This window comes from Chiloscyllium punctatum, chromosome 36 (assembly GCF_047496795.1).
Source record: "Chiloscyllium punctatum isolate Juve2018m chromosome 36, sChiPun1.3, whole genome shotgun sequence".
Classification (NCBI taxonomy): domain Eukaryota; kingdom Metazoa; phylum Chordata; class Chondrichthyes; order Orectolobiformes; family Hemiscylliidae; genus Chiloscyllium; species Chiloscyllium punctatum.
The window spans coordinates 17128377-17154812 of record NC_092774.1 but is presented as its reverse complement, the minus strand read 5'-3'; the positions used below and the strand labels follow the sequence as shown (position 1 = coordinate 17154812).

General features: G+C 48.7%; 1 protein-coding gene across 1 annotated transcript in view; it reads right to left on the bottom strand.

The window, feature by feature from the left end:
• Positions 1–13847: 13847 nt before the first annotated feature.
• Positions 13848–26436, bottom strand: part of LOC140460881 (uncharacterized) — a 44582-nt gene continuing 31993 nt past the window's right edge. Inside the window, exon 3 of the mRNA XM_072555588.1 lies at positions 13848–15494. Coding sequence (XP_072411689.1) covers positions 14259–15494 — 1236 coding nt within the window. The 3' untranslated portion in view covers positions 13848–14258. The remainder of the gene's footprint in view (positions 15495–26436) is intronic.

Here is a 26436-nt window from a genome sequence, read left to right as displayed (position 1 = left end):
TGACTCCAGACCCACAGCAGTCTGGTTGACTCTACACTGCCCCTTCCTGGCAAATGAGCAGGGAGAGACTTACTTGGAGACGGGGTACGGGTTAAAATTGCTGAGTGAGGCAATACTTCCTCCGGGTTACGGATGTTCCAAGGATCCAATTACAAAGAGACAACAGTGAGGGGGGTGTGGGACAGGGGAGGTGTGGTGTGTGCAGGCAGTCAATACATGTAATAGCTTGTAACTTTGATTTTGGAAACAGAACCAGTCTGACTCAAGATTGGGATGCAGGCAGACTCTGACCTCACACCTTTAATGCATTGTCTGAGCTGAGATGTGAGCTTTTGCTATCAAACCTTGTTATCTCGAGAAGGTGACAACAAGAAGTTCTGGGATTCACATTGTAATGAGACCTGCAACCTATTTGAAAAGGTGGAAGACTTAACAATCCAGGTTTGTTGAATATACCATTTCAGTGGCAGGACGCTGGAATGTTTTGCTCTAAATTGTGTCTCAGGATCTTATCCTCCACAACCACCTGATGATGAGGCAGCACTCCAAAAGTTACTGCTTCCAAAGAAGCCTGTTGGACTACAACGTGGAGTTGTGTGATTCTAGAATCTGGTCTCCAGCATCTGCAGTCCTTGTTTTTACCTCGTTGATTTTAACCCTACTGCGAATCCTCTTGCAAGGATGCCTGCCTTGAAGAGGTTTTCCTCCTCTGTCTACAAGAATCTCAGGGAGTCCCTCTCCGACTGCAACTCCCAGGTCATTTCCTCTGCCCTGAGGCTCTTCAACCATGTCCTGAAACAGACTCGCTACCACAGCCCCATTCGCTTCCTCAGTGCCTGCCTCCGTAACCAACTCATCCCACACGGACTTCGGACCACCTTTAAACCAGCAGAGTTCGGATCCGAACAGGACAAACAGTACAGACTACAGATTCAAAAAACACCAGGAATGGTTCTCCTTCAAGATCCTCCGCTCCACGCTTGCAGCAATGCGCCGTCACCTAACCTCTCTCCAGTCAGCCCTGCCTCAGCTGAGGGCCACACTCTCTCAGAATTACAAAGGACCCCCTCTGTACTACATCCTCAGGAGAATTCATACTCTCAACAAACAGTATTTCAACTCCATCTTAAACATCAAAAACTGTAAGTATAACAAACCTTTATCCACCCACCTCCATAACCAGCGCTCCTCAAACATTCCAGAAGATTCCCCCGGCCTCTGAAATTGCTCGGACGCCATTAGCCATGCGGCTGGTGCAGCTGCCGCCCCCACGCTGATTGATGTCACTTCCGCCCCCATCATGGCTACTCCCACAGTCACTTCCGCCCCTCACAATTCCTCATGCATCACATGTGACATCATTTCTGCCCCTCACATCATCGCTGATGTCACACGCTCAGTGACTTCCGCCACCCTTACTGCTGTGGTCACCCCCACTTCCGCCCCCACCAACGCCACTCACCTGCATTCTGCTGACATGCCCCCCACAGATCCCACTGTCGCCATTCCTGGCCTACAGAACCCTGAGGGGAACACCACCCCAGCTCATGACTCCACCCCCCCATTCCCCCCCACCATCACACCCACTCCAGTTACCGGCTCCGCCCCCACTCCCAGCTCCACACCCACACCAGATCCCAGCTCCCAGCCATGCCGCGTTTTCACCATCCCCCCAGACCTCCCCCTCACTGAGGACGAACGATTAGTCCTCAGCAAAGGACTCATCTTCATCCCCCTCCGTCCACGCATCAATGAATTTAATACACGCCGTGATGTCGAACACTTCCTCCGCCTCCGAGCTTACTTTCACAATCTGGACTCCCGCCCACCTTCCGAGGACCCCTTCGCCCACCTCCAACACACTGCATCCACCTGGACACCCCGCGCTGGCCTATTACCTGCCCTCGACCTCTTCATTTCCAACTGCCGCCGGGACATTAACCGCCTCAACCAGTCTACCCCCCCTCCCCCACTCCAACCTCTCACCCTCACAACGCGCAGCCCTCCAATCCCTCTGCTCCAATCCCAACCTCACCATCAAGCCAGCGGATAAAGGGGGCGCAGTGGGAGTCTGGCGCACTGACCTCTACGCCGCTGAAGCCAAACGCCAACTCGAAGACACCTTTTCCTACTGCCCCCTCGACCATGACCCCACCCATCATCTCCCAGACCATACAGAACCTCATCACCTCAGGAGATCTTCCACCCACAGCTTCCAACCTCATAGTCCGGGAACCCCGCACTGCCTGGTTCAACCTCCTTCCCAAGATCCACAAGCCTGACCACCCTGGACGACCCATTGTCTCAGCATGCTCCTGCCCCACTGAACTCATCTCTACCTACCTATACACTGTCCTATCCCCCGAGTCCAGGAACTCCCCACATCTGTTTGAGACACCACCCACGCCCTCCACCTCCTCCAAGACTTCCGTTTCCCCGGCCCCCAACACCTCATCTTCACCATGGATATCCAATCCCTCTACACCTCCATCCGCAATGTCCAGGGCCTCCAAGCCCTCCGTTTTTTCCTCTCCAGACGTCCCTAACAGTACCCTTCCACTGACACTCTCATTCGTTTGGCTGAACTGGTCCTCACCCTTAACAATTTCTCCTTCGAATCCTCCCACTTCCTCCAGACCAAAGGGGTAGCCCATGGGCACACGTATGGGCCCCAGCTATGTTTGTCTCTTTGTTGGCTACGTAGAACAGTTGATCTTCTGTAATTACACCGGCACCACTCCCCACCTCTTCTTCCGCTACATTGATGACTGCATTGGCGCCACCTCGTGCTCCCGCGAGGAGGTTGAGCAATTCATCAACTTCACCAACACATTCCACCCTGACCTTAAAGTTAACTGGACCATCTCTGACACCTCCCTCCCCTTCCTCGACCTCTCCATCTCCATTAATGATGACCGACTTGACACCGACATTTCCTACAAACCCACCGACTCCCACAGCTACCTGGATTACACCTCTTCCCACCCTACCTCTTGCAAAAATGCCATCCCGTATTCCCAATTCCTCCGCCTCCGCCAGATCTGCTCCCAGGAGGATGAGTTCCACGACAGAACACACCAGATGCCCCCCTTCTTTAGAGACCGCAATTTCCCTTCCCACATGGTTAAAGGTGCCCTCCAACGCATCTTGTCCACATCCCGCACTCCTGCCCTCAGACCCCACCCCTCCAACCGTAACAAGGACAGAACGCCCCTGGTGCTCACCTTCCACCCTACCAACCTTCGCATAAACCAAATCGTCTGCCGACATTTCCGCCACCTCCAAAAAGACCCCACCACCAGGGATATATTTCCCTCCCCACCCCTTTTCCGCCTTGCATATCTACTTGGTTAGGTCCACCACCCCCCCCCCCCCCCCCCCCCCCCCAAAACCCATTAGGAAGACTGGGTGCCTCCTAGCAGAGCGCTTTAGGGAACATCTCCGGGACACCTGCACCAATCAACCACACCGCCCGGTGGCCCAACATTTCAACCGCCGCTCCCTCACCACCAGACGCCTGGAGGAAGAACGCCTCATCTTCCGCCTCGGAACACTTCAACCCCAAGGCATCAATGTGGACTTCAACAGTTTCCTCATTTCCTCTTCCCCCACCTCACCCTAGTTCCAAACTTCCAGCTCAGCACTGTCCCCCTGACTTGTCCAAACTTTCTATTTTCTTTTCCACCTATCCATTCCACCCTCCGCCTTGACCTATCACCTTCATCCCCTCCCCCACTCGCCTATTGTACTCTATGCTACTTTCTCCACTCCCCCACCCTCCTCTCACTAGTCTCTCCACGCTTCAGGCTCTCTGCCTTTATTCCTGATGAAGGGCTTTGCCCGAAACGTCGATTTCGAAGCTACTTGGATGCTGCCTGAACTGCTGTGCTCTTCCAGCACCACTAATCCCGAATCTGGTTTCCAGCATCTGCAGTCATTGTTTTTACCCAATAGTAAAGACAGGGTGGGGGAGGTGTGGGGTTCAAAAAGCACCTGCTTTTTCTCTGCCTTTTTGCTGGGAGGATCTGAAGCTGTAACAAAGTTGGTTTGCAATAAAGGTTACCTGAACTTAACACCGGGCTCAGACTCTCATTGAGAGCTTTCAGCTCCGAGAGGTTTTTGTTTTAAAGCTGCTCGTTTCTTTCAGCCTCCTGCACTAAGTTTAGAACATGGAACAATCCAGCGCTGGGGAACTCAAAACTAGGGGGGGCATTTTTATTTAAATAAAAGGAGAGAGATTTAAAAGAAACCGGAGGGGCAATATTTTGAAAGAGGGTGATTTGCATGTGGAATGAACTTGCTGAGGATGTGGTAGATGCAGGTACAGTGACAACATTGAAACAGCATTCGGATGGATACATGAGTAGAAAGGTTTAGAGGGATATGGGCCAAATGCAGGCAAGTGGGACTGGTTTAGATTGGGAATCCTGGTCAACATGGACAAATTGGACCGAAGTGTCTGTTTCTGTGCTGTATACCTTTATTGAAACCAGTAGATTTCTGAAAGGGGCTTGACAGGATAGATGCAGATAAAATGCTCCTTTGTGGGGAGGGTCATCGAATTCCGACAAGGTGGAAGCAGGCCATTCAGCCCATCTATTTCACTCTGGCCCTCTGAACAGTATCCCACCCATACCCATCCTCTCCCCCGGCCCCGCCCATCCCTCCCCCGGTCCCGCCCATCCCCCACGTGCAGACGTCACGCGTGGGTGAAGGCGGTTGGGAGGAGAAGTCGCTCGAGCGAGGAAGCGGCGGGAGGGCGGCCGTTAGGAAAATCCAGATATCCTGAATTAATCTAGTCCCCTTTGCCAGCACTATATCCCTCTAAACCCTTCCTATTCATATACCCATCCAGATACCTTTTAAAGGCTGTAATTATACCAGCCTCCTCCACTTCCTCTGGCAGCTCATTCCATACCTGCACCACCCTCTACATGGAAACGTTGCCCCTTCAGGTACCTTTTATATCTTTGTGGCCTCACCCTAAACCTATGCCCTCCAGTTGTGAGTCTCACCCCAACATTAAGGAAAAGACTTAAAAATATTGCTTTTGCATTTTTCTGGCTGCTCAATCAAATATCGAGCCACATTGGGGGGAGGGGAGAGGAATTATGGCTCTGCCCTTTTTGTTCTCCGATAGGTATTTGGAAACTTAAAATCTGTCAATAACATCAGCATTGCTACAGAGCACGTTGTGTACACTCCTCAGTGTCAACAAGCAGGGCACGTGTTTGCCAATGTCACCAAAACATTGGGCATGTTCCTCGCTGTCGGCAGAAAAGTTGCGAAACCTACTTTTGATGGACGAATAAGGAGCACTGGAGGACCGGGGGGGAGACTTGTCCTTCTGCCATTCGGAGCTCCCCTATTGGTGAATGTGGAAGTTGGAGCATGAGCTTCTTAAGGTCCTGCTCTTCCTCTCTCTGAATGAAGATTGAGCTTCACCTCAGACTGCAACTTCTTTCCTCCGTCCAACATGTGAGTACAGCACTCTCTTTTCTCACCCCCTTTTCCATTTACGTTTCATTCTGGGGTTCAAGTGTTGACTTGGAGCAACTGAAAGGAATGGGAGTGAATCCAGCGAGGGGACAGACTCTGGAAAAGTTAGTCCAGGCCTGTGTCTCAATTGGCAAAATAGACGGACAGGAGACTGGAAGAGCAAGCCAGGCAGTATCAGGAGGTGGAGAAGTCGAGGTATCTGGTCTAACCCTAGTTCAGGACTGGGGGTGGGTATAGGGAGAACTGTGGAACAAGGGTGTGCTGGGGGCAAGGTATTGAAGTGGGGATAGGTGGAGACAGGTAGAGGGTACAATAGACAATAGGTGCAGAAGTAGGCTGTTCTGCCCTTCGAGCCAGCACCACCATTCATTGTGATAATGGCTGATCATCCTCAATCAGTATCCTGTTGCTGCTTTATCCCCATAACCTGGTACGACCTGGTTGGTGAATGGGAGGAAGGAACCTAGTTGGCAGGGAAGAGTGGAAGGGAATGGGATGGGGGATTATTTGAAATTGGAGAACTCGGTGTTGAGTCCTCCGGGCTGTTGACTGCTCAGACAGAAGATGAGGTTTTGTTCCTCCAATTTGTGGTTTGGTTTGTTGTGGTAATGGAGGAAGCCAAAGATGGTCATGTCAGAAGGGGAGTGGGAAGGGGCATTAAAATGGGTGGAGACTGGGAAGTCCGCTCAGCCTCTGCGGACCCGGCTGTGATGCTCAGCAATCCGTTTCTCAAGTTTACGCTTGGTCTCCCCGATGTAGAGAAGACCACAATTGACAAAGCACAGTAGGTCAAGCAGCATCTGAGCAGTAGGACAGTCGAAGTTTGGGGCACGAGCCCTTCATCAGGAATGATGCGTGGATGTTCAGAGGGGCATCAGTGTCCTTCTGTGCCAGTTGTCAGACAGGTGCAGCAGGCAATGAGCAAGGCAAGTGGTGTATTAGCAAGAGGAATTGAGTTCAGAAGTGGGGATGTCTTCTTGCAGTTAGGGGGTCATTGAATACATTCAAGGCTGAGTTCATCTGATTTTTATGTGAATGTTTATGGGGAAGGCAAGAAAATGGTTTAAAGACCAGTATAGAACCAAGTTACAGAGCCATACCGCACAGAAACAGATCCTTCAGTCCAACTAGTCCATGCTGACTATGTTCTCAAACTAAACCAGTCCCACCTGCCAGTGTTTTGGCCCAAATCCCTCCAATCCTTTCCTATTCATGAACTTATCCAAATGTCTTTTAGACATCATTACTGTATCTGCATCCACCACTTCCTCTAGACATTTAGTCCACACGTGAACCACTCTGTATAAAAACAATTGTGCCCTTCAAGTCTTTTTAAAATCTCTTTCTCCTGTCACCGTCAAAATTTGCTCCCTAATCTTGAAACCCCAACCCTAGGGGAAGGACACCCGTCGTTCACCTCATCTCTCTCCTCATGATTTTATAAACCTTGATAAGGTCACATCTCCTCCTCCTCTGCTCCAGTGAAAGTCCCAGCCCATCCACCGAGATGCAGGTAGATCCATATCCAGTCATGATCGGTTCAATGCTGGTCCCAATTCTCTCTCTCGGTGTCCAGGACAGCAAGAGACCACAAGACACAGGAGCAGAAATTAGGCCACCAGGTCTGCTCATTCCATTCAATCATGGCTGATATGTTTCTCAGTTACATTCTTCCGCTATAAGCAAAGTGAAAATGGAGGGAGTGAGTGTGGGATGGAGATTTTCGGTTTCCAGGGAATAAGAGAGGAAAGAGTTCACTATAAATTAGAATTTATGGGATCGGCTGATGAGCCGAGGAGTGTCAGTTGGAGTTTAATTTAGAGAAATCAGAGGTTTGTATTTTGGTCAAGCAATCCAGGCAGGACTGACACAGTTAAGGGGAGTGTTGCAGAATAAAGAGACCTTGGAGTGCTAGAGTCTCAGGTGGATAGAGTAGTGAAGGCAGCGTTTGGTTTGCCTTCCTTCATTGCTAATAGCATTGAGTATAGAAGTTGTGAGATCATGTTATACACACTTCCCACTCGAACGTGTTATCTAACTGCTTAACTGTTTTTAGTGAATATAATCCACACCTCCCGCTGCTGCCATAACATGGTTTGTTTGGAAGCCCTAGCTTTCGGAGTGATTAGATTTATTTTAGATTTTATTACTTACAGTGTGGAAACAGGTCCTTCAGCCCAAACCGACCCTTCGAAGAGCTACCCACCCAGAGCCATTCCCCAACATTTACCCCTTCACCTAACACTACAGGCAAATTAGCGTGGACACTTCACCTAACCTGCACATCTTTGGACTGTGGGAGGAAACCCACGCAGACACGGGGAGAATGTGCAAACTCCACACTGACAGTTGCCCGAGGTGGGAATTGAACCCGGATCTCTGGCGCTATGAAGTGCAGCTGCTGCTTCAGGTGGTTGTGGACAATAAGGTCATGATTAGACTATTTATAGCCAACGGAGTCCAGTGTCCTGGAGATGTGATACATTAAACAATTTAGATTAAATCTTCCATCTTTTAGAATGGAGTTCTGTTCTTTGGTATGTTAATCCCAGAACCTGTTTTCAGTAACTTTCTCAAGAACGTAATTTAAATGCATAGCTTTTCTATCAAAAATGTCAGGCTGACTCGACATTGGGACCAAGACAGAATTCGACCCTATTGGTGGGTAGGCTGGGACTTTTTTCACTGGAGCACAGGAGGTTGAAAGGTGAAGGTATCGAGTGCCTCATTAGCAAGTTTGCAGATGACATTCAGATTGATGGAAAATCGGATAGTGAAGGGGACTGTCAGACGCTTCAGCAGAATATAGACCGGAGAGTTGGGAAGAGAAATGACAGATGGAGTTCAACCCAGACAAATGTGAGGTGATGCATTTTGGAAGATGCAATTCAAGAGCGAGCTATACAGTAAATGGAAAGGTCCTGGGGGAAATTGATGTACAGAGAGAGCTGGGTGTTCAGGTCTATTGTTCTCTGAAGGTGGCAAATGCATGTCAGTAGAGTGGTCAAGGCAGCATACAACACACGTTCCATCATCGGACGGATTGAGGAAAAGAGCTGGCAGGTCATGTTAAAGTTATATAAGATTTTGGTTTGGCGCATTTGGAATACTGCGTACAATTCCGGTTGCCAGATTTCCAAAAGGATGTGGATACGTTTGGAGAGAGTGCAGAGGGGGTTCACCAGGATGTTGCCTGTTATGGAGAGCGCTAGCTATGAGGAGAGGTTGAGTAGATTAGGATTATTTTCACTGGAAATAAGGAGGTCGAGGCGGGGTGGGGGGTTCCTGATTGAGGCCGAAAAACCATGAGAGGTGTAAACAGGGTGGATAGGGAGAATTATTTTTCCAGAGGAGAAGACTTAATTACTCAGGGTTACGAGTTCAAAGTGAGAGGGGAAAGGTTTGAGGGAGATCTACATGGAAAGTTCTTTACACAGAGAGGTGGTGGGTGCCTCGAATGCATCGCCAGGGGAGGCAGTAGGGGTGGGATCGATAGTGTCATTTAAGATGTATCTAGACAGATACATGAATGGGCAAGGAGCAGAGGGATACAGATCCTTAGAAAATAGGCGGCAGGTTTTGATAGAGTATCTCGATCAGCATAGCCTTGGAGGGCTGAAGGGCCTGTTCCTGTGCTGTAGGGTTCTTTGTTCTCTTTTTTGAGGTTTCCAAAATCAGGCTCACTGCCTTTATTCCTGCTGAAGGGCTTTTGCCCGAAACGTTGATTTCGCTGCTCGTTGGATGCTGCCTGAACTGCTGTGCTCTTCCAGCACCACTAATCCAGTGCCTGCAGATTGTGCAGTCTTTCAGCAAAGTAGAATGTTTAGGGTGCAGGTTTGCTCGCTGAGCTGTAGGTTTGATATCCAGACATTTGATTACCTGGCTAGGTAACATCATCAGTGGTGACCTCCAAGTGAAGCGAAGCTGTTGTCTCCTACTTTCTATTTATATGTTTGTCCTGGATGGGGTTCCTAGGATTTGTGGTGAAATCAAAGTTATGAAGAGAGATACATATTTTGTTTTACCAACTACAATGGCAGTGTAGAGAATTTCAGAAAAGTGCAATAAATATTTGCTTTTTACCCCTTATTCAACTCATTCAAGAATTTCAAATTGAATCTGAGCTAACTTGAGAGCAAATGGCAACATTGGTTTGTTAATAGACTCACCCTATATTATGAAAGATCACTTTTCGCTAAGTCACAATGTTTAATCCCAAACAGAGCAGTTAAGTGCAAAGTTACGTTCAACCATTTAATAAAACCCTGCAAATTTTATTTTGTATGAAAATACAATCATTTTATAATTTGGATAAGATCTTTACAAAGGAAATATATTAAACAAAATAGCTTTCCTGGGTATCAATATTGACAACAGTTATGCAGCTATTATTTGGCAATTAACCAACTAATTGAAACAGTTTCAGAATAAATGAGCTGCTTCATTATTATACATTGAGGTATTGCATATCTTGGCTCTCACCCAAGTATTGTCCGAAGTAAAAAATGTATCTGGATGGGGACATGAACAGGAAGCATTCAGAGGGATATGGGCCAAATGCTGGCAAATGGGTCACTTGATTAATTTAGGATATCTGGTTGGCCTGGACTGAAGGGTTTGTTTCTGTGTGTCAGTACAGACGCCCCTCTTCTGGGATCCCCATACCAGCTGTTATTTTCATGAAATAATCTGACAATTGTTGACTTCCATCAACCTCTTCCATCCAGAGAAATTTCCTCTCTCTGCAAAGTGTGGTTCACGTTGGCAAGTTCAATCTTCATCAGCAAAAAGGCAGAGAGAAAGTAGCTGCTTTTTAAACAGCTCAAGATCAAAGCCCACCCCTCCCCCCTCCAACCCACCTCACTTCTATACTATTGGTCACCACCAAGTTGTCCCTTTGTAATTGGATCCTTGGTACAGCCTTAACCTGGAGGAAGTATTGCCTCACTCGGCAATTTCAACCCATACCCTGTATCGCACCATCTGCTGCAGTGGGATTCAAACCCGGGAGCCTCTGGAACTGGGTTGATAGTCCAGTTGATAATGGCAGTCAGCCATCGTGCCTTCAATCCACCTGCGATGGTACATGAACTCCCTGGTGCCTCCGGAGGTTGGTAGAGCTGGTGAAAGCCTTCCCGCACTCTGGGCAGCTGAAGGGCCTCTCTCCTGTGTGGATCTGCTGGTGAGTCAGCAGGTTGGAGGCCTGGGTAAATCTCTACCTGCACTTGGGGCAGCTGAAGGGCCTCTTCCCCCGTGTGGACCCACTGGTGCCTCAGCAGGGTGGAGGAATCACTGAAGGCCTTCCTGCACACTGGCCAGCTGAAGGGTGTCTCCCCAGTGTGGATCCCCTGGTGGGTTAGCAGGGTGGAGGAAGTGCTGAAGCCCTTCCCGCAGACGGGACAGGGGAACGGGCGCTCCCTGGTGTGGCTGCGCCGATGAGTCTCCAGGACAGAGGGGACACGGAAGCTTTTCCTGCAGTCGCCACACTTCCACCATTTCTCCATGGGGTGGGATTCCTCGGGTTACTCCATGGCCGAACCATCAGTTACACACAAACGTATGAGGAGCCCTCCCCACCCTGAATTCCCCTTCCCAGGCTGTATAACTGTTTCAGGCTCCACACTCAGTGCGCTGCAACAGTGGGGTCTCTCATCCAGTCCCACTGATGCTGAAAACATCTTCAACAGGAACCAAAACACTTTGCTCCTTCTCTCAGACTCAGTTGAAAATTGTTTCCAGTCCCAATGGATTGAGCGACTGTCAGACATTGACGTTAAAGTGAGGTCTGCAGACGCTGGAGAGTCAGTGTCAAAATGTGTGGTACTGGAAAAGCACAGCAGGTCAGGCAGCATCCGAATCAAAGGAGAGTCAATGTTTCGGGCGTAAGGCCTTCATCTGTTGATTTTGAAGCTTCCGTCTTCAGATCTTCAAATACACTGTTAAAAACAGATTACAAAAGTCATCACTATCCATGCAGGGTAGAAATTCAGAACAAGCAATTCTACTTTCTGTGGAATATTCTTTTCTTTTGCTGTTCCACAAAATTAAAAGCACCATCCCACTGTCCCTTCCCCTCTGTTCTCACTCCGCTCTAACTAACTCTCCTGAAGATGCTGAAAAGCAAAACCATCAAGACTGACATCTCTCTGAATTTTGGATACCTCCACCTGAAAGTTAATATCTTTCACAATACTGGGATCCTGCTGAGAATGAGCAGGTCTGATTTTGGGAAGCAAAAAAAAAGTGTCAATTCAGGGCGAACCTGCAATGCAGTTTCTTGAGGAAGGACCAGACACAAAATGGTTAATGACCCCGAGAAGGTGGGAGCAAAATGAGACATCAAGGCATTAACACCGACACACTTCAGTCAAACTCTTCTGCTCCCAGTCAGGGCAGAACATGCTGTCTACGAGAACTCCCTTGCTGGAGGGTCCCTTGGAGACACTTCAACTGGACTTAATTGAGTTGGAGAAATGAGTTGAGTTGCTATAAATATGTTTTGCTTATTGCTGATGTCTTTTCGAAGTGGATTGAAGCCTACCCTCCTCCTAACGCTACTGCTGAGACTGTGGTGAAGATTTTGTTTAAGGAAATAATTCCCCCCCTTCAGTATACCTGCGTGCATTAGCTCAGACAATGGACCACACTTTGTAGGTAATATTAACGGAGAACTCTGTTCCCAGCTTTGTATTTGTCGGCAACTGCACGGTGCTTATCATCCGCAGGCGGCCGGCCTTGTTGAATGTTTTAACCAGACTCAAGACTAAACTTGCCAAATAAGTGGCAGAGTCTGGCCTCTCCTGGTTATGCTAATCCCTGTGGCCTTATTCCAGATGTGATCCATGTCTGTGGGCAAGACACGACTGTCTCCAGCTGAGAGTCTCTCTGGTCACCCCCTCCGTACCCCTTGGAACGATTCGGCTCCCTTCTCAGTCCACGTCCACCACATGACCGAAGCAATGATTGGTTATGTTCTTGCTTTAACCAATGTTATGTGTGCCTTTCACTCCCAGGAGCGTGCGGCCTACAGCGATGTTCCCTCCCTTTCAGCCTCGTCACGGGTAGACCCTGGTTCATTGGTGCTCGTCAAGAACTGTATGGCAAAGGTCTCCAACCTCGTTGGGATGGCCCCTTCCAGGTTTTACTTCCCACCCCTACGGCGGTCACAGTCACTGGGCGCTCAGCTTGGGTCCAACTGCACCATTGAGAATTGATTGACCGCACCAATCAAAAGTGGGGAAAGAGGAGGAGAGAATCCTGGAATCTCATGAAAAGGAGTGGACCCTGTCCAGTTGGGTTTTTGAATCCTGCTGTTGTTCTAATGTTAATCTTATTACAGATACTTGAACTAAGAGGAGCGAGTGGTGGTTTATGGAAAATATTCAGGCTGGTGTCTGGTTACTAGTGGTGTGCCACAAGGATCTGTTTTGGGACTACTGCGGTTTGTCATTTTTATAAATGACCTAGATACAGGCATAGGTGGATGGATTAGCAGAATTGGACAGAGAGGTGGCAAATGGAGTTCAATGCAGCTAAATGTGAGGTGATTCACTTTGGGAAGAATAACAGGAAGGCAGTGATCTTGGAGTCCATGTGCACAGATCCCTGAAAGTTGCCACTCAGGTAAATAGTGCTGTGAAGAAGGCATACGGTGTGTTAGGTTTCATTCGTAGAGGGATTGAGTTCTGGAACCGCAATATCACACTGCAACAAAACCAAACACGGGTGCGGCCACATTTGGAATATCCTGTATAGTTCTGGCCCCCATATTTCAGGAAGGATGTGGGAAGCATTGGAAACGGTGCAGAGGAGATTTACCAGGTTGTTGCCTGGTCTGGAGGGAGGGTCTTATGAGGAAAGGCTGAGAGAGGGTCTGTTCTCATTGGAAAGAAGGCGGATAAGGGGGGATTTGATAGAGACATATAAGATATAGATAGGGTAGACAGTGAAAGACTCTTTCCTAGGATGGTGACGTCAGCTTGTACGAGGGGGCATAACTACAAATTGAGGGGTGATAGATTTAAGACAGATGTCAGAGGCAAGTTCTTTATGCAGAGAGTGGTAAGGGCATGGAATGCCCTCCCTGCTAAGGTAGTCAACTCAGCCACATTAGGGAGATGTAAACAATCCTTAGATAAGCACATGGTTGATTTTGGGATAGTGTAGGGGGACAAGCTGAGAATAGTTCACAGGTCAGCGCAACATCGAGGGCTGAAAGGCCTGTTCTGCACTGTACTGTTCTATGTTCCATGTTCTAAACTTAGTGCAGGAGGCTGAAAGAAATGAGCAGCTTTAAAACAAAAACCTCTTGGAGCTCAAAGCTTTCAATGAGAGTCTGAGCCCGGCAGTAAGTTCAGGTAACCTTTATTGCAACCCAACTTTGTTACAGCTTCAGATTCCCCCAGCAAAAAGGCAGATAAAAAGAAGTTGCTTTTTGAACAGCTCAAGGTCAAAGTGCACACACCACACCTCCCCTGTCCCACCTCCCCCTCACTGTCTTTACTATTGGTCAGCACCAAGTTGTCCCTTTGTAATTGGATCCTTGTTACAGCCGTAACCCGGAGGAAGTATTGCCTCACTCAGCAATTTTAACCCATACCCTGTCTCCAAGTAAGTGGCTCCCTGCTCATTTGCCAGGAAGGGGCAGTGTAGAGTCAACCAGACTGCTGTGGGTCTGGAGTCACGTGTAGACCAGACCGGGTAAAGGATGCAGCTGGAACGATTGAGTGAATCCTTTCCCCCAATGGTGGTTCCCTTCCCTAACAAGGGAGAGAGTGAATCAGATGGGGGCTTTCTCCCCCGTACCACCCCCTCCCAGAAACGGTCTCATTGTTAGATTCCGAACTCCACATTTCTGACCGAATACCGATTCTGCCATCTGTCGTGGCAGGATTTGAACCCGGCAGACCCCGGAACCGGGTTGATAGTCCAATCGATAATGGCACTCGGCCGTCACTCCTTAAATCCCCCTGCGATGGCACGTGAACTCGCTGGTGCTTCCACAGGTTGCAGGAGTAGGTGAAGCCCTTCCCGCACTGAGAGCAGGTGAACGGCCTCTCCCCTGTGTGGATCCGCTGGTGCCTCAGCAGCGTGGAAGATGTGCTGAAAGCCTTCCCACACTCGGGGCAGCTGAAGGGCCTCTCTCCCGTGTGGACCCGCCGGTGGGTCAGCAGGTGGGAGGTATACCTGAAGCCCTTCCTGCACTGAGAGCAGGTGAATGGCCTCTCCCCCGTGTGGACCCGCTGGTGGGTCAGCAGGGTGGATGAATTGCTGAAGGCCTTCCCGCACTCGGGGCAGCTGAAGGGCCTCTCCCCCGTGTGGACACGTTGGTGCCTCAGCAGGGTGGAAACCTGGGTAAAGGCCTTCCCACACTCTGGGCAGCTAAAGGGCCTCTCCCCCGTGTGGACCCGCTGGTGGGTCTGCAGGTTGAAGAAGCAGGTGAAGGCCTTCCCACACTGAGAGCAGGTGAACGGCCTCTCCCCCGTGTGGATACGCTGGTGGGTCAGCAGGTAGGAGACGTGGGTAAAGGCCTTCCCGCACTGAGAGCAGCTGAAGGGTCTCTCCCCTGTGTGGATACGCTGGTGACTCTGCAGGGTGGAGGAGCAGGTGAAGCCCTTCCCGCACAGAGAGCAGGTGAATGGCCTCTCCCCCGTGTGGACATGTTGGTGCCTCAACAGGGCGGAGGAATTACTGAAGGCCTTCCTGCATTCAGGGCAGCTGAAGGGCCTCTCCCCCGTGTGGATACGCTGGTGGGTCAGCAGGGTGGAGGAATTACTGAAGGCCTTCCCACACTCGGGGCAGCTGAAGGGCCTCTCCCCTGTGTGGACACGCTGGTGCCTCAGCAGGGTGGAGACCTGGGTAAAGGCCTTCCCACACTCTGGGCATCTGAAGGGCCTCTCCCCTGTGTGGATACGCCGGTGACTCTGCAGTGTGGAGGCCTGGGTAAAGGCCTTCCCGCACTCTGGGCAGCTGAAGGGCCTTTCCCCCGTGTGGTCCTGCTGGTGGGCCAACAGGTGAGAGGAATGTCTGAAGGCCTTCCCGCAGTCGGTGCAGGGGAATGGCCTCTCCCCCGTGTGACTGCGCCGATGAGTCTCCAGGGCAGACGGGAAATGGTAGCCTTTCCCACAGTCACCACACTTCCACGGTTCCTCCACAGGGCGGGATTCCTCAGGTTTCTCCATGGCCACAGCTTCAGCTGCACACAAACACGTGTAGAGCCCCTCCCTGCCGTGAAGTCCCCTTCCCAGGCTGTATAACTGTTTCAGGCTCCACACACAGTTCGCTGCAACAGTGGGATCTCTCGTCCAGTCCCACTGATGCTGAAAACGTCCTCAAACAGGAACCAAAAAGTGTAGATCCCTCTCACAGAAATCACAGTCAAAAATCGTTGTGGTCCCGATGGATTCAGAGACTGTCAGACATTGACATCAAAGTGAGGACTGCAGACACTGGAGAGTCAGTCAAAAAATGTGGCGCTGGAAAAGCACAGCAGGTCAGGCAGCATCCGAGGAACAGGAGAGTCAATGTTTCGGGAATAAGCCCTTCGTCCGTTGATTTTGAAACTTCAGTCTTCAGATTTTCATATACTCTGGAAAAAGAGATTACAAAAGTCATCACTATCAGTGTAGGGTAGAAATTCAGAACAAGCAATTCTACTTTCTGTGGAATATTCTTTTGCTGTTCCACAATGTTGAAAGCACCATCCCACTCTCCCTTCCCCTCTGTTCTCAGCCCGCTGTAACTAATTCCCCGAAAGGTGCTGATTCAGGATCTTACAGGGGCAGAAAAAGCAAAAACATCAAGACTGACATCTCTCTGAATTTTGGATACCTCCACCTGAAAGTTAATATCTTTCACAACACTGGGATCCTGCTGAGAGTGAGCAGGTCTGATTTTGGGAAGCAATAAAAAAGTGTCAATTCAGCTACAATGCAGCTTCTTGAGGAAGGACCAGACACAAAATGGTTAATGACCCCGGGAAGGTGGAAGCAAAATGAGACATCAAGGCATTAACACCGACACACTTCAGTCAAACTCTTCTGCTCCCAGTCAGGGCAGAACATGCTCTCTACGAGAACTCCCTTGCTGGCGGGTCCCTTGGAGACACTTCAACTGGACTTCATTGAGTTGGAGAAATGAGTTGAGTTGAGTTGCTATAAATATGTTTTGCTTATTGTTGATATTTTTTTGAAGTGGATTGAAGCCTACCCTCCTCCTAACACTACTGCTGAGACTGTGATGAAGATTTTGTTTAAGGAAATAATTCCCCGCTTCAGTATACCTGCGTGCATTCGCTCAGACAATGGACCACACTTTGCATGTAATATTAACGGAGAACGGAGAAACCTTCCAGGTTTTACTTCCCACCCCTACGACGGTCACAGTCGCTGGGCGCTCAGCTTGCGTCCAACTGCACCGTTGTCAATTGAATAGCCGCACCAATCAGTCCCCGATTCCATTCTATTTGTCAGACTTCCTACTGCCGATCCTTTGAAGAGAAATATCACTTTCCAATACCTCCGGTCTGTGTATACAAACAGCTGGTGTAACACTGCCTGGGGTACAGCAGGCCTTATGTGGCACATGGACCTGGAACGGAACCCTTCCCTTGTGCATTTATAGGCCTTTTCTCTTGTCAGAACCAGATACTGTCACCAAGACCATGAACAATAGAGCTAAGGGAGAGCCCAATGTGAACAGCATTCTGAGGACCATTGTCTCCCATACAGTGCGAGTGCTCGAGTCACTTGGCCCATTTTGTACAGTGCTAAAGCGACTCCTCTTCCAAAACGTTGACCCTATACTCCTGTAGACCTGACCAGACCCCCTGCTGTAACATTTCGGTAACCTATTTTGACAAACTCTCCCTAATATACACCAAACCAGACTATTATTTCTTCAGCTAAGGTAAAGCTACCAATTTCCTTGTCCTGGATGGCAAAGATGTCCCTCATAAGGTCACTATCGGAGTCCTTGTTCCCACAACAGTACCTTGTCCAGGCCAGTGGACAAGTCGATGGAACCTCAGCCAACCTTGCTCCAACTGAAAGGATCCCACGGAACTGGGTGACAATACAGGACACCCGATAGGCTGGGGAATCCAGAGTACCCTGAGGTTGGAAGGATCGGCAGGGGTGACAAGTCAACAGAACCTCAATTCCCTCTTTTGTGGCCTGACCATTTGAGGAAATAAGAGTAAAGAGGCTCTGAATCAGAGTAGACTGGGATTATCAGACCTGTGTCTTTACTCTGTGCAGAATCGGTGTGCCTTAGACTATATACTCGCCTGGGAGGGTGAGGTCAGCACCATTGTCCAAGATAAACGCACTATGGGCATTCCCAATCTCACTGGCAATATTAACTAAGATACAAGAAGTGATCCAGGTATTCCATGACAGAATGACTGAAGGGACCAGTTGGGGAAACTGCAGATTGGGCCGATGGTACAATTGGCTTATCGGTTTAGCTATGTCTGTTTGTTGGTATTGGTATTGTTAGCTATTTAATTGCTAGGCTTATGAGGTCCCTTAGCGATATAGATTTGCCCCAGAAGATGTTCCTTTCGCGATCTGATGGCTCACCCACACGTGTCGATGGTGATGATAAATATGACCAGATGAGCTGTGAAGATGGTGGTGCTGCTCTACAGGATGTTGATGGCTGGACCACCTTGAAGGGCATTCGTTTGGACTAGCCTTCTCTTTCAGTGATCGTGGTGCAATCAAAGGGAGGAATGAGAATGTGGGCATCTGGGTGATGAAGTCTATAGCCTTAAAACTTGTCTTTAAACATTCAGACTAAAATGTAATGCTGAATTATTGAATACATTTACTGCACTAGAAAATAAACAGGCAGGAAGGCTCAGAATGAGGAGAGAACTTAAAGATAGGGACACCTGGGCTCACCAAGTGATAACAGGATGCTGTAAGGCAATGAAGAACGTTTGCCTCAGCATCGGTGAATCTGTGTGAACAGGACACCAAGTGATAACATTCACAGCCGTTCCCTTGTGAGACCATTTTAGTGCTGAGACTGTTGAATCCTGTAGAAAATTAACTCTTAGTGCTTATCTGCAATGGATTGAAATGAATTGCATTTTGGGACTTTATGATGATATTGAGTATCCATTACTGGTTATTAAATACAAACTCTGTAAAAGGAAATATTGATAAAGCTTTACCTTACTTGCTGCAGGCGAGGCTCCAGCGGAGAAAACAGGCCGCGGGCACACTTCCGGCTTCGGGATGGCCACGCCCACTGATCCAGGTCCTGGTCCCGCCCCCTCCTCCGCCAACGTCACACGTCAACCCCGCCCCTTCCTGAAGCAGGTCATAAGCCCCGCCGCTTCGGGACAAAGCCCCGCCTCTGGGAACCAAACCTCTTTCCCCTCCTGCACTAAACCCCACCCCTTCGCCGCGATCCCCGCGCGAGTCAAAACGACGCCCCCCTCCCTCACGCGCAACCGCCCACAAGGCCGCGCGCGTCCACGCTGGACGCGCCGCATCGTCCGCTGAGCCTCGCCCCGCCTACCAGCGCGCGAACCTCACGAGAAACGCCCCGCCCATGAACACCGCCCTCCCGCTAAAACCCGTCCCCCAGACTAAACCCCGCCCCTCCTGGTAAACCCCGCCCACCCAGGTGTATTTGGAAGCACTAGCTTCTGCAGCGCTGCTCCTTCTGCGGGTGGCTGTGCTGCAGGATCATAAGACACAGAATTAATAGCAAAACATCACAGTGTCTTGCAACCGATGCAATGTTTGGCACAAACCTGGACCGCTGCTGAATCCTTCATCTTTTAAAAGGGGTTGCAGGTTTCAGTTCATCAATATATAAATTCCAGAACTTTAGATCAGATTCCCTACAGTGTGGAAACAGGCTCTTCGGCCCAACAAGTCCACACCGACCCACCGAAGAGCAAAACACCCAGCCCCATTCCCCGTCACTTAATACAATGGTGCAATTTAGCGTGGCCAATTCACCCTAACCCACACATCTTGGGACTGTGGGAGGATATCCGCGCAGACGTGGGTGGGGAATTGAACCCGGGGCTCTGGCGCTGTGAGGAAGCAGTGCTAACCACAAAAAAAAACAGGTGACATTTTCTATTTTTCAGCGGCAGCAGCAACCCAGGAGTGGGGAGTCACTGAGTTGAGGTTTTACATTTGAAGTTGGAGAGCAGAGGTTCCTGGGAGAGGAGGGACGACTTATTTTTATTTTCTTCCTGCTGTATAAGTCAGAGGGTACTGTTGAGGGGGGAAAACGTCCTACTAGGGGTATGCACTGGGGCCCAGGTCTCTTGCACCAGAAGGAAAGGAGGGAAAGCAGGAGAGTATTAGACATTGGGGAGTCGATACTTAGAGGGTCAGATAGAAGGTTTGTTGGGAACGAACAAGACTCGCGGTTGGTGTGTTGCCTCTCAGGTGCCAGGGTGCGTGATGTCTTGGATCGTGTCTTTGGGGTCCTGAAGGGAGAGGGTGTCCTGCCCCAAACCATGGTCCACGTAGGTACCAACGACATAGGTAGAAAGAGGGATAGGGATGTAAGGCAGGATTTCAGGGAGCTAGGGTGGAAGCTGAGGGCTAGAACAAACAGAGTGGTTATCTCTGGTTTGTTACCCATGCCACGTGATAGCAAAGCAAGGAACAGGGAGAGATATTATCTGAACACGTGGCTGTAAGGATGGTGCAGGAGGGAGGGTTTCAGGTTTTTGGATAATTGGGGAAAGTGGGACTTGTACAAACAGGACAGTCTTCACTTGAACCAGGGTGGGAAATTTGCTGGTGCTATTCGGGTGGGTTTAAACTAACTCAGCAGGGGGATGGGAACCGGGGGTGTAGCTGCAATGCACAGGAGGATGAGAGCAGGAAGGACAGGGACAGGATTTCAGGGTCACAGGAATGTGCTGGCAGACAGCGAAGTGGTTTGAAATGTGTCTACATCAATGCCAGAGTATCCACAATAAGGTAGGTGAGCTTGCAGCACGGATAGGTACCTGGGACTTGGATGTTGTGGCCATTTTGGAGACATGGATAGAGCAGGGTGAGGAATGGATGTTGCAGGTTCCAGGGATTTCATCTTTCATTAAGAACAGCCAAGGCGGTAAAAGAGGGAGAGGTGTGGCCTTGTTAGTCAAGGTTAGTATAACGGTGGCTGACAGAACTTTTGATGAGGACTCGTCTACTGAGGTAATGTGGGCTGAGGTTAGAAACAGGAGAGGAGACGTTACACTGCTTGGAGTTTTTGTATAGGTCTCCGCAGAGTTCCAGGGAGGTGGAAGAGAGGATTAGCAAAAATTATTCTGGGTAGGAGTGAAAGGAACAGGATGGTCATTAGGGGGGACTTTACCTTCCCCAACATTGACAGGAAATGCTTTCACTCTAGTACATCGTATGGATCAGTTTTTGTCCAGTGTGTGCAGGAGGGTTTTCTGACACAGTATGTCGAAAGGCCAACAAGAGGGGAGGTCACACTGGATCTGGTGCTTGGTAATGAACCAGGCCAGATGTTTGATTTAGTGGAAGGTGAACACTTTGGAGAGAGTGACCATAATTCAATTAGGTTTCATTTAGCGATGTAAAGGGATAGGAACATGCCACAGGTCAAGAGTTATCGATGGGGCAAGGGCAATTATAATGCAATTAGGCAAGACTTAGGATGCATAGAATAGGGTAGCAAAATGCAGGGGATGGGGACAATTGAAATGTGGAGCTGGTTTAAGGAACAGATATTGTGTGTCCTTGATAGGTATGTCCCTGTCAGGCAGGGAGGAAGTGATAGGGTAAGGGAAGCGTGGTTTACAATAGAAATTGCGTCTCTTGTTACAAAGAAGGAGACGGCTTATGTGTTGATGAGGCAAGATGGTTCAGATGAGGCGATGGAGAATTATAGATCAGCGAGGAAGGATCTAAAGAGAGAGTTAAGAGCAAAGAGAGGACATGAGCAGTCTTTAACAAATAGAATACAGGAGAAGCCTAAAGCTTTCTATAGGTATGTGAGGAATAGAGGATGATTAGGGTAGGAATAGGGCCAGTCAAAGACAGAAGTGGGAAGTTGAGTGTGGGCCCTGTGGAGATTGGAGAGGTGTTAATGAATATCTCTCATCGGTCTTCACTCAGGAAAAAGAGAATATTGTAGAGGAGAAGAATGAGGTACGAGATATTAGACTCGAAAGGATCGAGGTTAGTTGCACACAGATGTTATCAATTCTAGAAGAGGTGAAAGTAGACAAATACCCTGGGCCGGATGGGATTTATCAGAGGATTCTTTGGGAAGCGAGTGAGGAGATAGAAGAGCCTTTGGCTGTGATATTTGAGTCGTTATTGTCTACAGGTTTAGTACCAGAGTGGAGGATTGCAAATGTGCCCGTGTTCAAGAAGGGCAGCAGAGATGACCCAGGTAATTATAGACCAGTGAGCCTTACTTCTGTTGAAGGAAAGCTTTTGGAAAGGAATGTTAGAGATAGGATTTATAATCATCGAGCAAGCAACAATTTGATTTCAGAGAGTCAACATGGTTTCATCAAGGGCAGATCATGTCTCACAAACCTCATTGGGTTTATTGAGAAGGTGACCAAGCATGGAGATGAGGGTAGGGCAGTTGACGTGGTGTACATGGACCTCAGTAAAGCCTTTGATAAGGTTCCATATGGAGGCTGTTGGAGACATTGCAGAGGCATGGGTTGTTGTGGGCTCACCCAGTGATAACAGGATGCTGTAAGGCAATTAAGAATGTTTACCTTAGCATTGGTGAATCTGTGTGAACAGGACACCAAGTGATAACATTCACAGCCGTTCCCTTGTGAAATTAATGATAGTCTTTGAATCTGACCCTGAAACAAGACTCGGTACTATCCATAGCTTTGTAATTAATGGTTGGATCTTGTCCATTATAATGGATTCTTACTACCCCTTGCAAGCGGGGCATTCACAAAATACATCTTTGCTGTCTTGAGCGTTCAAAAGGACAAGAGAGAGAGAGAGATCGAGAGAGAGAGAGATCGAGAGAGAGAGAGAGAGATCGAGAGAGAGAGAGAGATCGAGAGAGAGAGAGAGATCGAGAGAGAGAGATCGAGAGAGAGAGATCGAGAGAGATCGAGAGAGATCGAGAGAGAGAGATCGAGAGAGAGAGAGAGATCGAGAGAGAGAGAGAGAGATCGAGAGAGAGAGAGAGAGAGATCGAGAGAGAGAGAGAGAGAGATCGAGAGAGAGAGAGAGAGAGATCGAGAGAGAGAGAGAGAGAGAGAGAGAGAGAGAGAGAGAGAGAGAGAGAGAGAGAGAGAGATATCTAGAGAGAGATCGAGAGAGATCTGCTATGGATTGAATTGAATTGCATTTTGGGGCTTTATGATGAGAGATTTTTATTCCAGGCTTCCAAAGAGTATGAATTCCAGGACAAACGAAGAGTGAGGCTTTACAGGTCTGAGTTCTCAAAGGATTCCCTGGGCCACCTCAAATCTCCACTTTAACATGGGAGGTAGGACAAAATGGCTTCTGCTTGGCTAACTCGGTGGGAGTGAGTCAGGCAGATACGACTCAGAACAAACAAGAAACCTCAGACAGATGTAAGTCCAGTGAAAAAAATTGCAAATGCAGAAGTAACAAATCTGAACCTAACCATCAATCGCAGAAGTAACGTTTAATCCTAACCACTAGCCAGGACAAATACGATTCCAAGAACAGGTTGTCTACAAGAAATTATGATAGATTAGATTAGATTCCCTACAGTTTGAAACAGGCCCTTCGGCCCAACCAGTCCACACTGACCCTCTGAAGAGTAACCCACCCAGAACCATTTTCCCTCTGACTAATGCACCTAACACTATAGGCAATTTAGCATGGCCAATCCACCTGACCTGTACATCTTTGGACACTGGGAGAAAGCCGGAGCACCCGGAGGAAACCCACGCAGACACGGGGAGAATGTGCAAACTCCACACAGACGGTCACCCAAGGCTGGAATCGAACCTGGGACCCTGGTGCTGTGAGGCAGCAGTAGCTAACCACTGAGCTACCATGCCGCCCTAGGCTAAGTCAAAAATGCACGAGGACCTTGCAGGATCTGATTGGTTGTTACTATGTGATCATGCTCAATGTCTGACTCTGAACAATGTACATAAGTTCTATCCAAACTCTGTAAAAGTTGGCGGATTCTTTTGGCACTCTAGGAGTACTCATCGGTGGCTCAGTGGTTAGCACTGCTGCCTCACAACACCAGGGTCCCAGGTTCGATTCCAGCCTCGGGGGGCTGGCTGTGTGGAGTTTGCACAATCTCCCCGTGTCTGCGTGGGTTTCCTCCCACAATCCAAAGATGTGCAGGTTTGGTGAATTGGCCATGATAAACTGCCCGTAATGTTAGGTGAATTAGTTAGAGGGAGATGGGTCTGGGCGGGCTACTCTTCAGAGAGTCGGTGTGGACTGGTTGGGCTGAAGGGCCTGTTTCCACACTGTTGGGAATCTAATCTAATCCTTCTGGGCTGATCAGAGTCTACCGACCCGGCCGTATCAAAGAATAAACTATTGCTTGTATGATTGACAAAGTCACTTCCAGGTGTGTTTATTGACCAATCCCAGAAATCCAAAGATCCGGACAGCAGTCCAGATCAGAACAACCAGATAGGAAATGGTTAATGTCCCCAGGATGTGGGGAGCAAAATAAGACACCAAGGCGTTAACACCAACACCAGGGAGAACCTGAACATACAGACGTGACAAACATTAGTGGCAAGCCAGAATCACAGATGTACAGCACAGAAACAGTCCCTTCAGTCCTTGCTGACCAGATATCCTAAATCAATCTAGTCCCATTTGCCAGCACTTGGCCCATGTCCCTCTAAATGTTTCCCAACATATACCCATCCAGATACCTTTTAAAGGTTATAATTGTAGCCACCACTTCCTCTGGCAGCTCATTCTTTACACACACCACCCTCTGTATATAGGAGTTGCTCCTTAGGTTTCTTTTAAATCTCACCCTAAACCTATGAGCAACCCCAGATCAAAGATCTTGTCTGTTTACCCTCGCCATGCCCCACATTATTTATACAAGGTTGTAGGGTCACCCCTGTGGGATATAGGTAAAGCACTGTTACTTCTGCAACCATAATTGCTTCTGCAAAGTAAATGAACTAACACCAGGGTATAATTGTTTCAGCCAACAGTGGAGTTAACAAGAATGAAAGCTATGTGAATGGGGGCAGGGGCGGGGGGGCGGAGGGGCACCCTAACCTACACATCCCTGGGCACTATGGGTAATTCAACATGGCCAATCCACCCTAACCTGCACATCCCTGGGCTCTATGGGTAATTCAACATGGCCACTCCACTTTTGATTAGAGTGGTGCTGGAAAAGCACAGCAGTTCAGGCAGCATCCGAGGAGCAGGAAAATGGACGTTTCGGGCAAAAGCCCTTCATCAGGAATAGAGCCTGCAGGGTGGTGAGATAAATGAGAGGAGGGTGGGGGTGGGGAGAAAGTAGCATAGAGTACAATAGGTGAATGGGGGTGGGGATAGGTCAGGGAGGAGGGTGGGAAAGGTAGCAAAGAGTATTGAAGAGTAAGGAATTCTGTTTTGAAAGCCTGACCTTGCAGCTGCAGGCTGTCTCTCCTCCTCAGGCCATCATAATGTGCTGCTTCATAGAATGACAGATTCGTTCTCTCTGTCCCTTATCAGTAATTAGAGCCTAGCTGAACCTGCAGTATAAGATAACATTCAGTTTTGTAGACATTAAGAAATGTAGGTCTGGACAATGTATGTGAACCTTACGACTGCCCCTCAGTTGCATAATCAATGGAGAGTGGGGCTTGTGTTTTACATAAAACTTGTAACATTCTGTATTTTATTGGATTACGTCAGACTTTATTTTGAACTAAGAGGTATTCCCCAATGGCAACGAATAAAGCTAGTTAATTGCTCAAGGTCTCTTCTCCTGACTACTTTACTTTAAACGATTTGACACACGAGTTACTTTGCTCCAACAGTACTAATAGTTACATCGAAGGGAGAGAGAATTCTTCAATTAGGGCACTCTCAGAATCCTGGAAGAGCCCTATTTCTGGTCGATTGTGGGTTGGCTTTCGATTGACTGAATGTTTTCTTGTTCTGGAAGCTGTAAAAGAGGCGTGAAAGCTTCAGCAGAAGTCCAGCAAAGGTGAGGACAGACCAACATCTTAGTCAGTGGGAACAGGGAGATCAGAGGACAGAGAAATCAGGGCCTGAAACCCAAGCTGACACCAGACTACCCTGTGATCAGTGCTTTGATTAGCAGTGCCAATCCTCTGCCTTTACCTCGCTTCCTATCTGACTACACCTCAATATTCAGGATCCAATCCTTGCCATCCTGAAGCCATGTCTCTGTAAGGAGTCTCAGACCATAATTATTCACTTCAGTGTGTGCAGTTAATTCATTCACTTTTGTTACAATGCGGCACACATTCAGACACACCATGTATCGTTTCAATTTTTGTGATCTTTAGAATCCAGTTTTGATTCCTGGTATCGTTACTCTCCTTGTCCCTTTCTATCATTCTCTGATGTTCATTTTCCACATCACTACACTGCTCACCGGCCTTGATTTGGATTGGCCATGCTAAATTGGCCACAGTGCCCAGGGATGTGCAGGTTAGGTGGGTTAGCCATGGGAAATGCAGGGTTATAGTTTCATAGTAATAGAAGCAGGAGTAGGCCATTTGGCCCATCCAGCCTGCTCCACCATTCATTACGATCAGGGCTGATCTATCCACTGTCTGAGCTCCTCCTCCCTGCATTGTCCCAACTACCCTTAATTCCCAGACTCAACAGAGACACTCGGTCTTGCAGCTGTACTGTTACCTGATAAACAAATTCTTTCCGTGCATGGGATTATCTTTCTCTTTGCAAGGACCTATTGCACACATCAGCTACTAACCAACACTGTCCAGACACTACGTGACTGGGCAAAGTG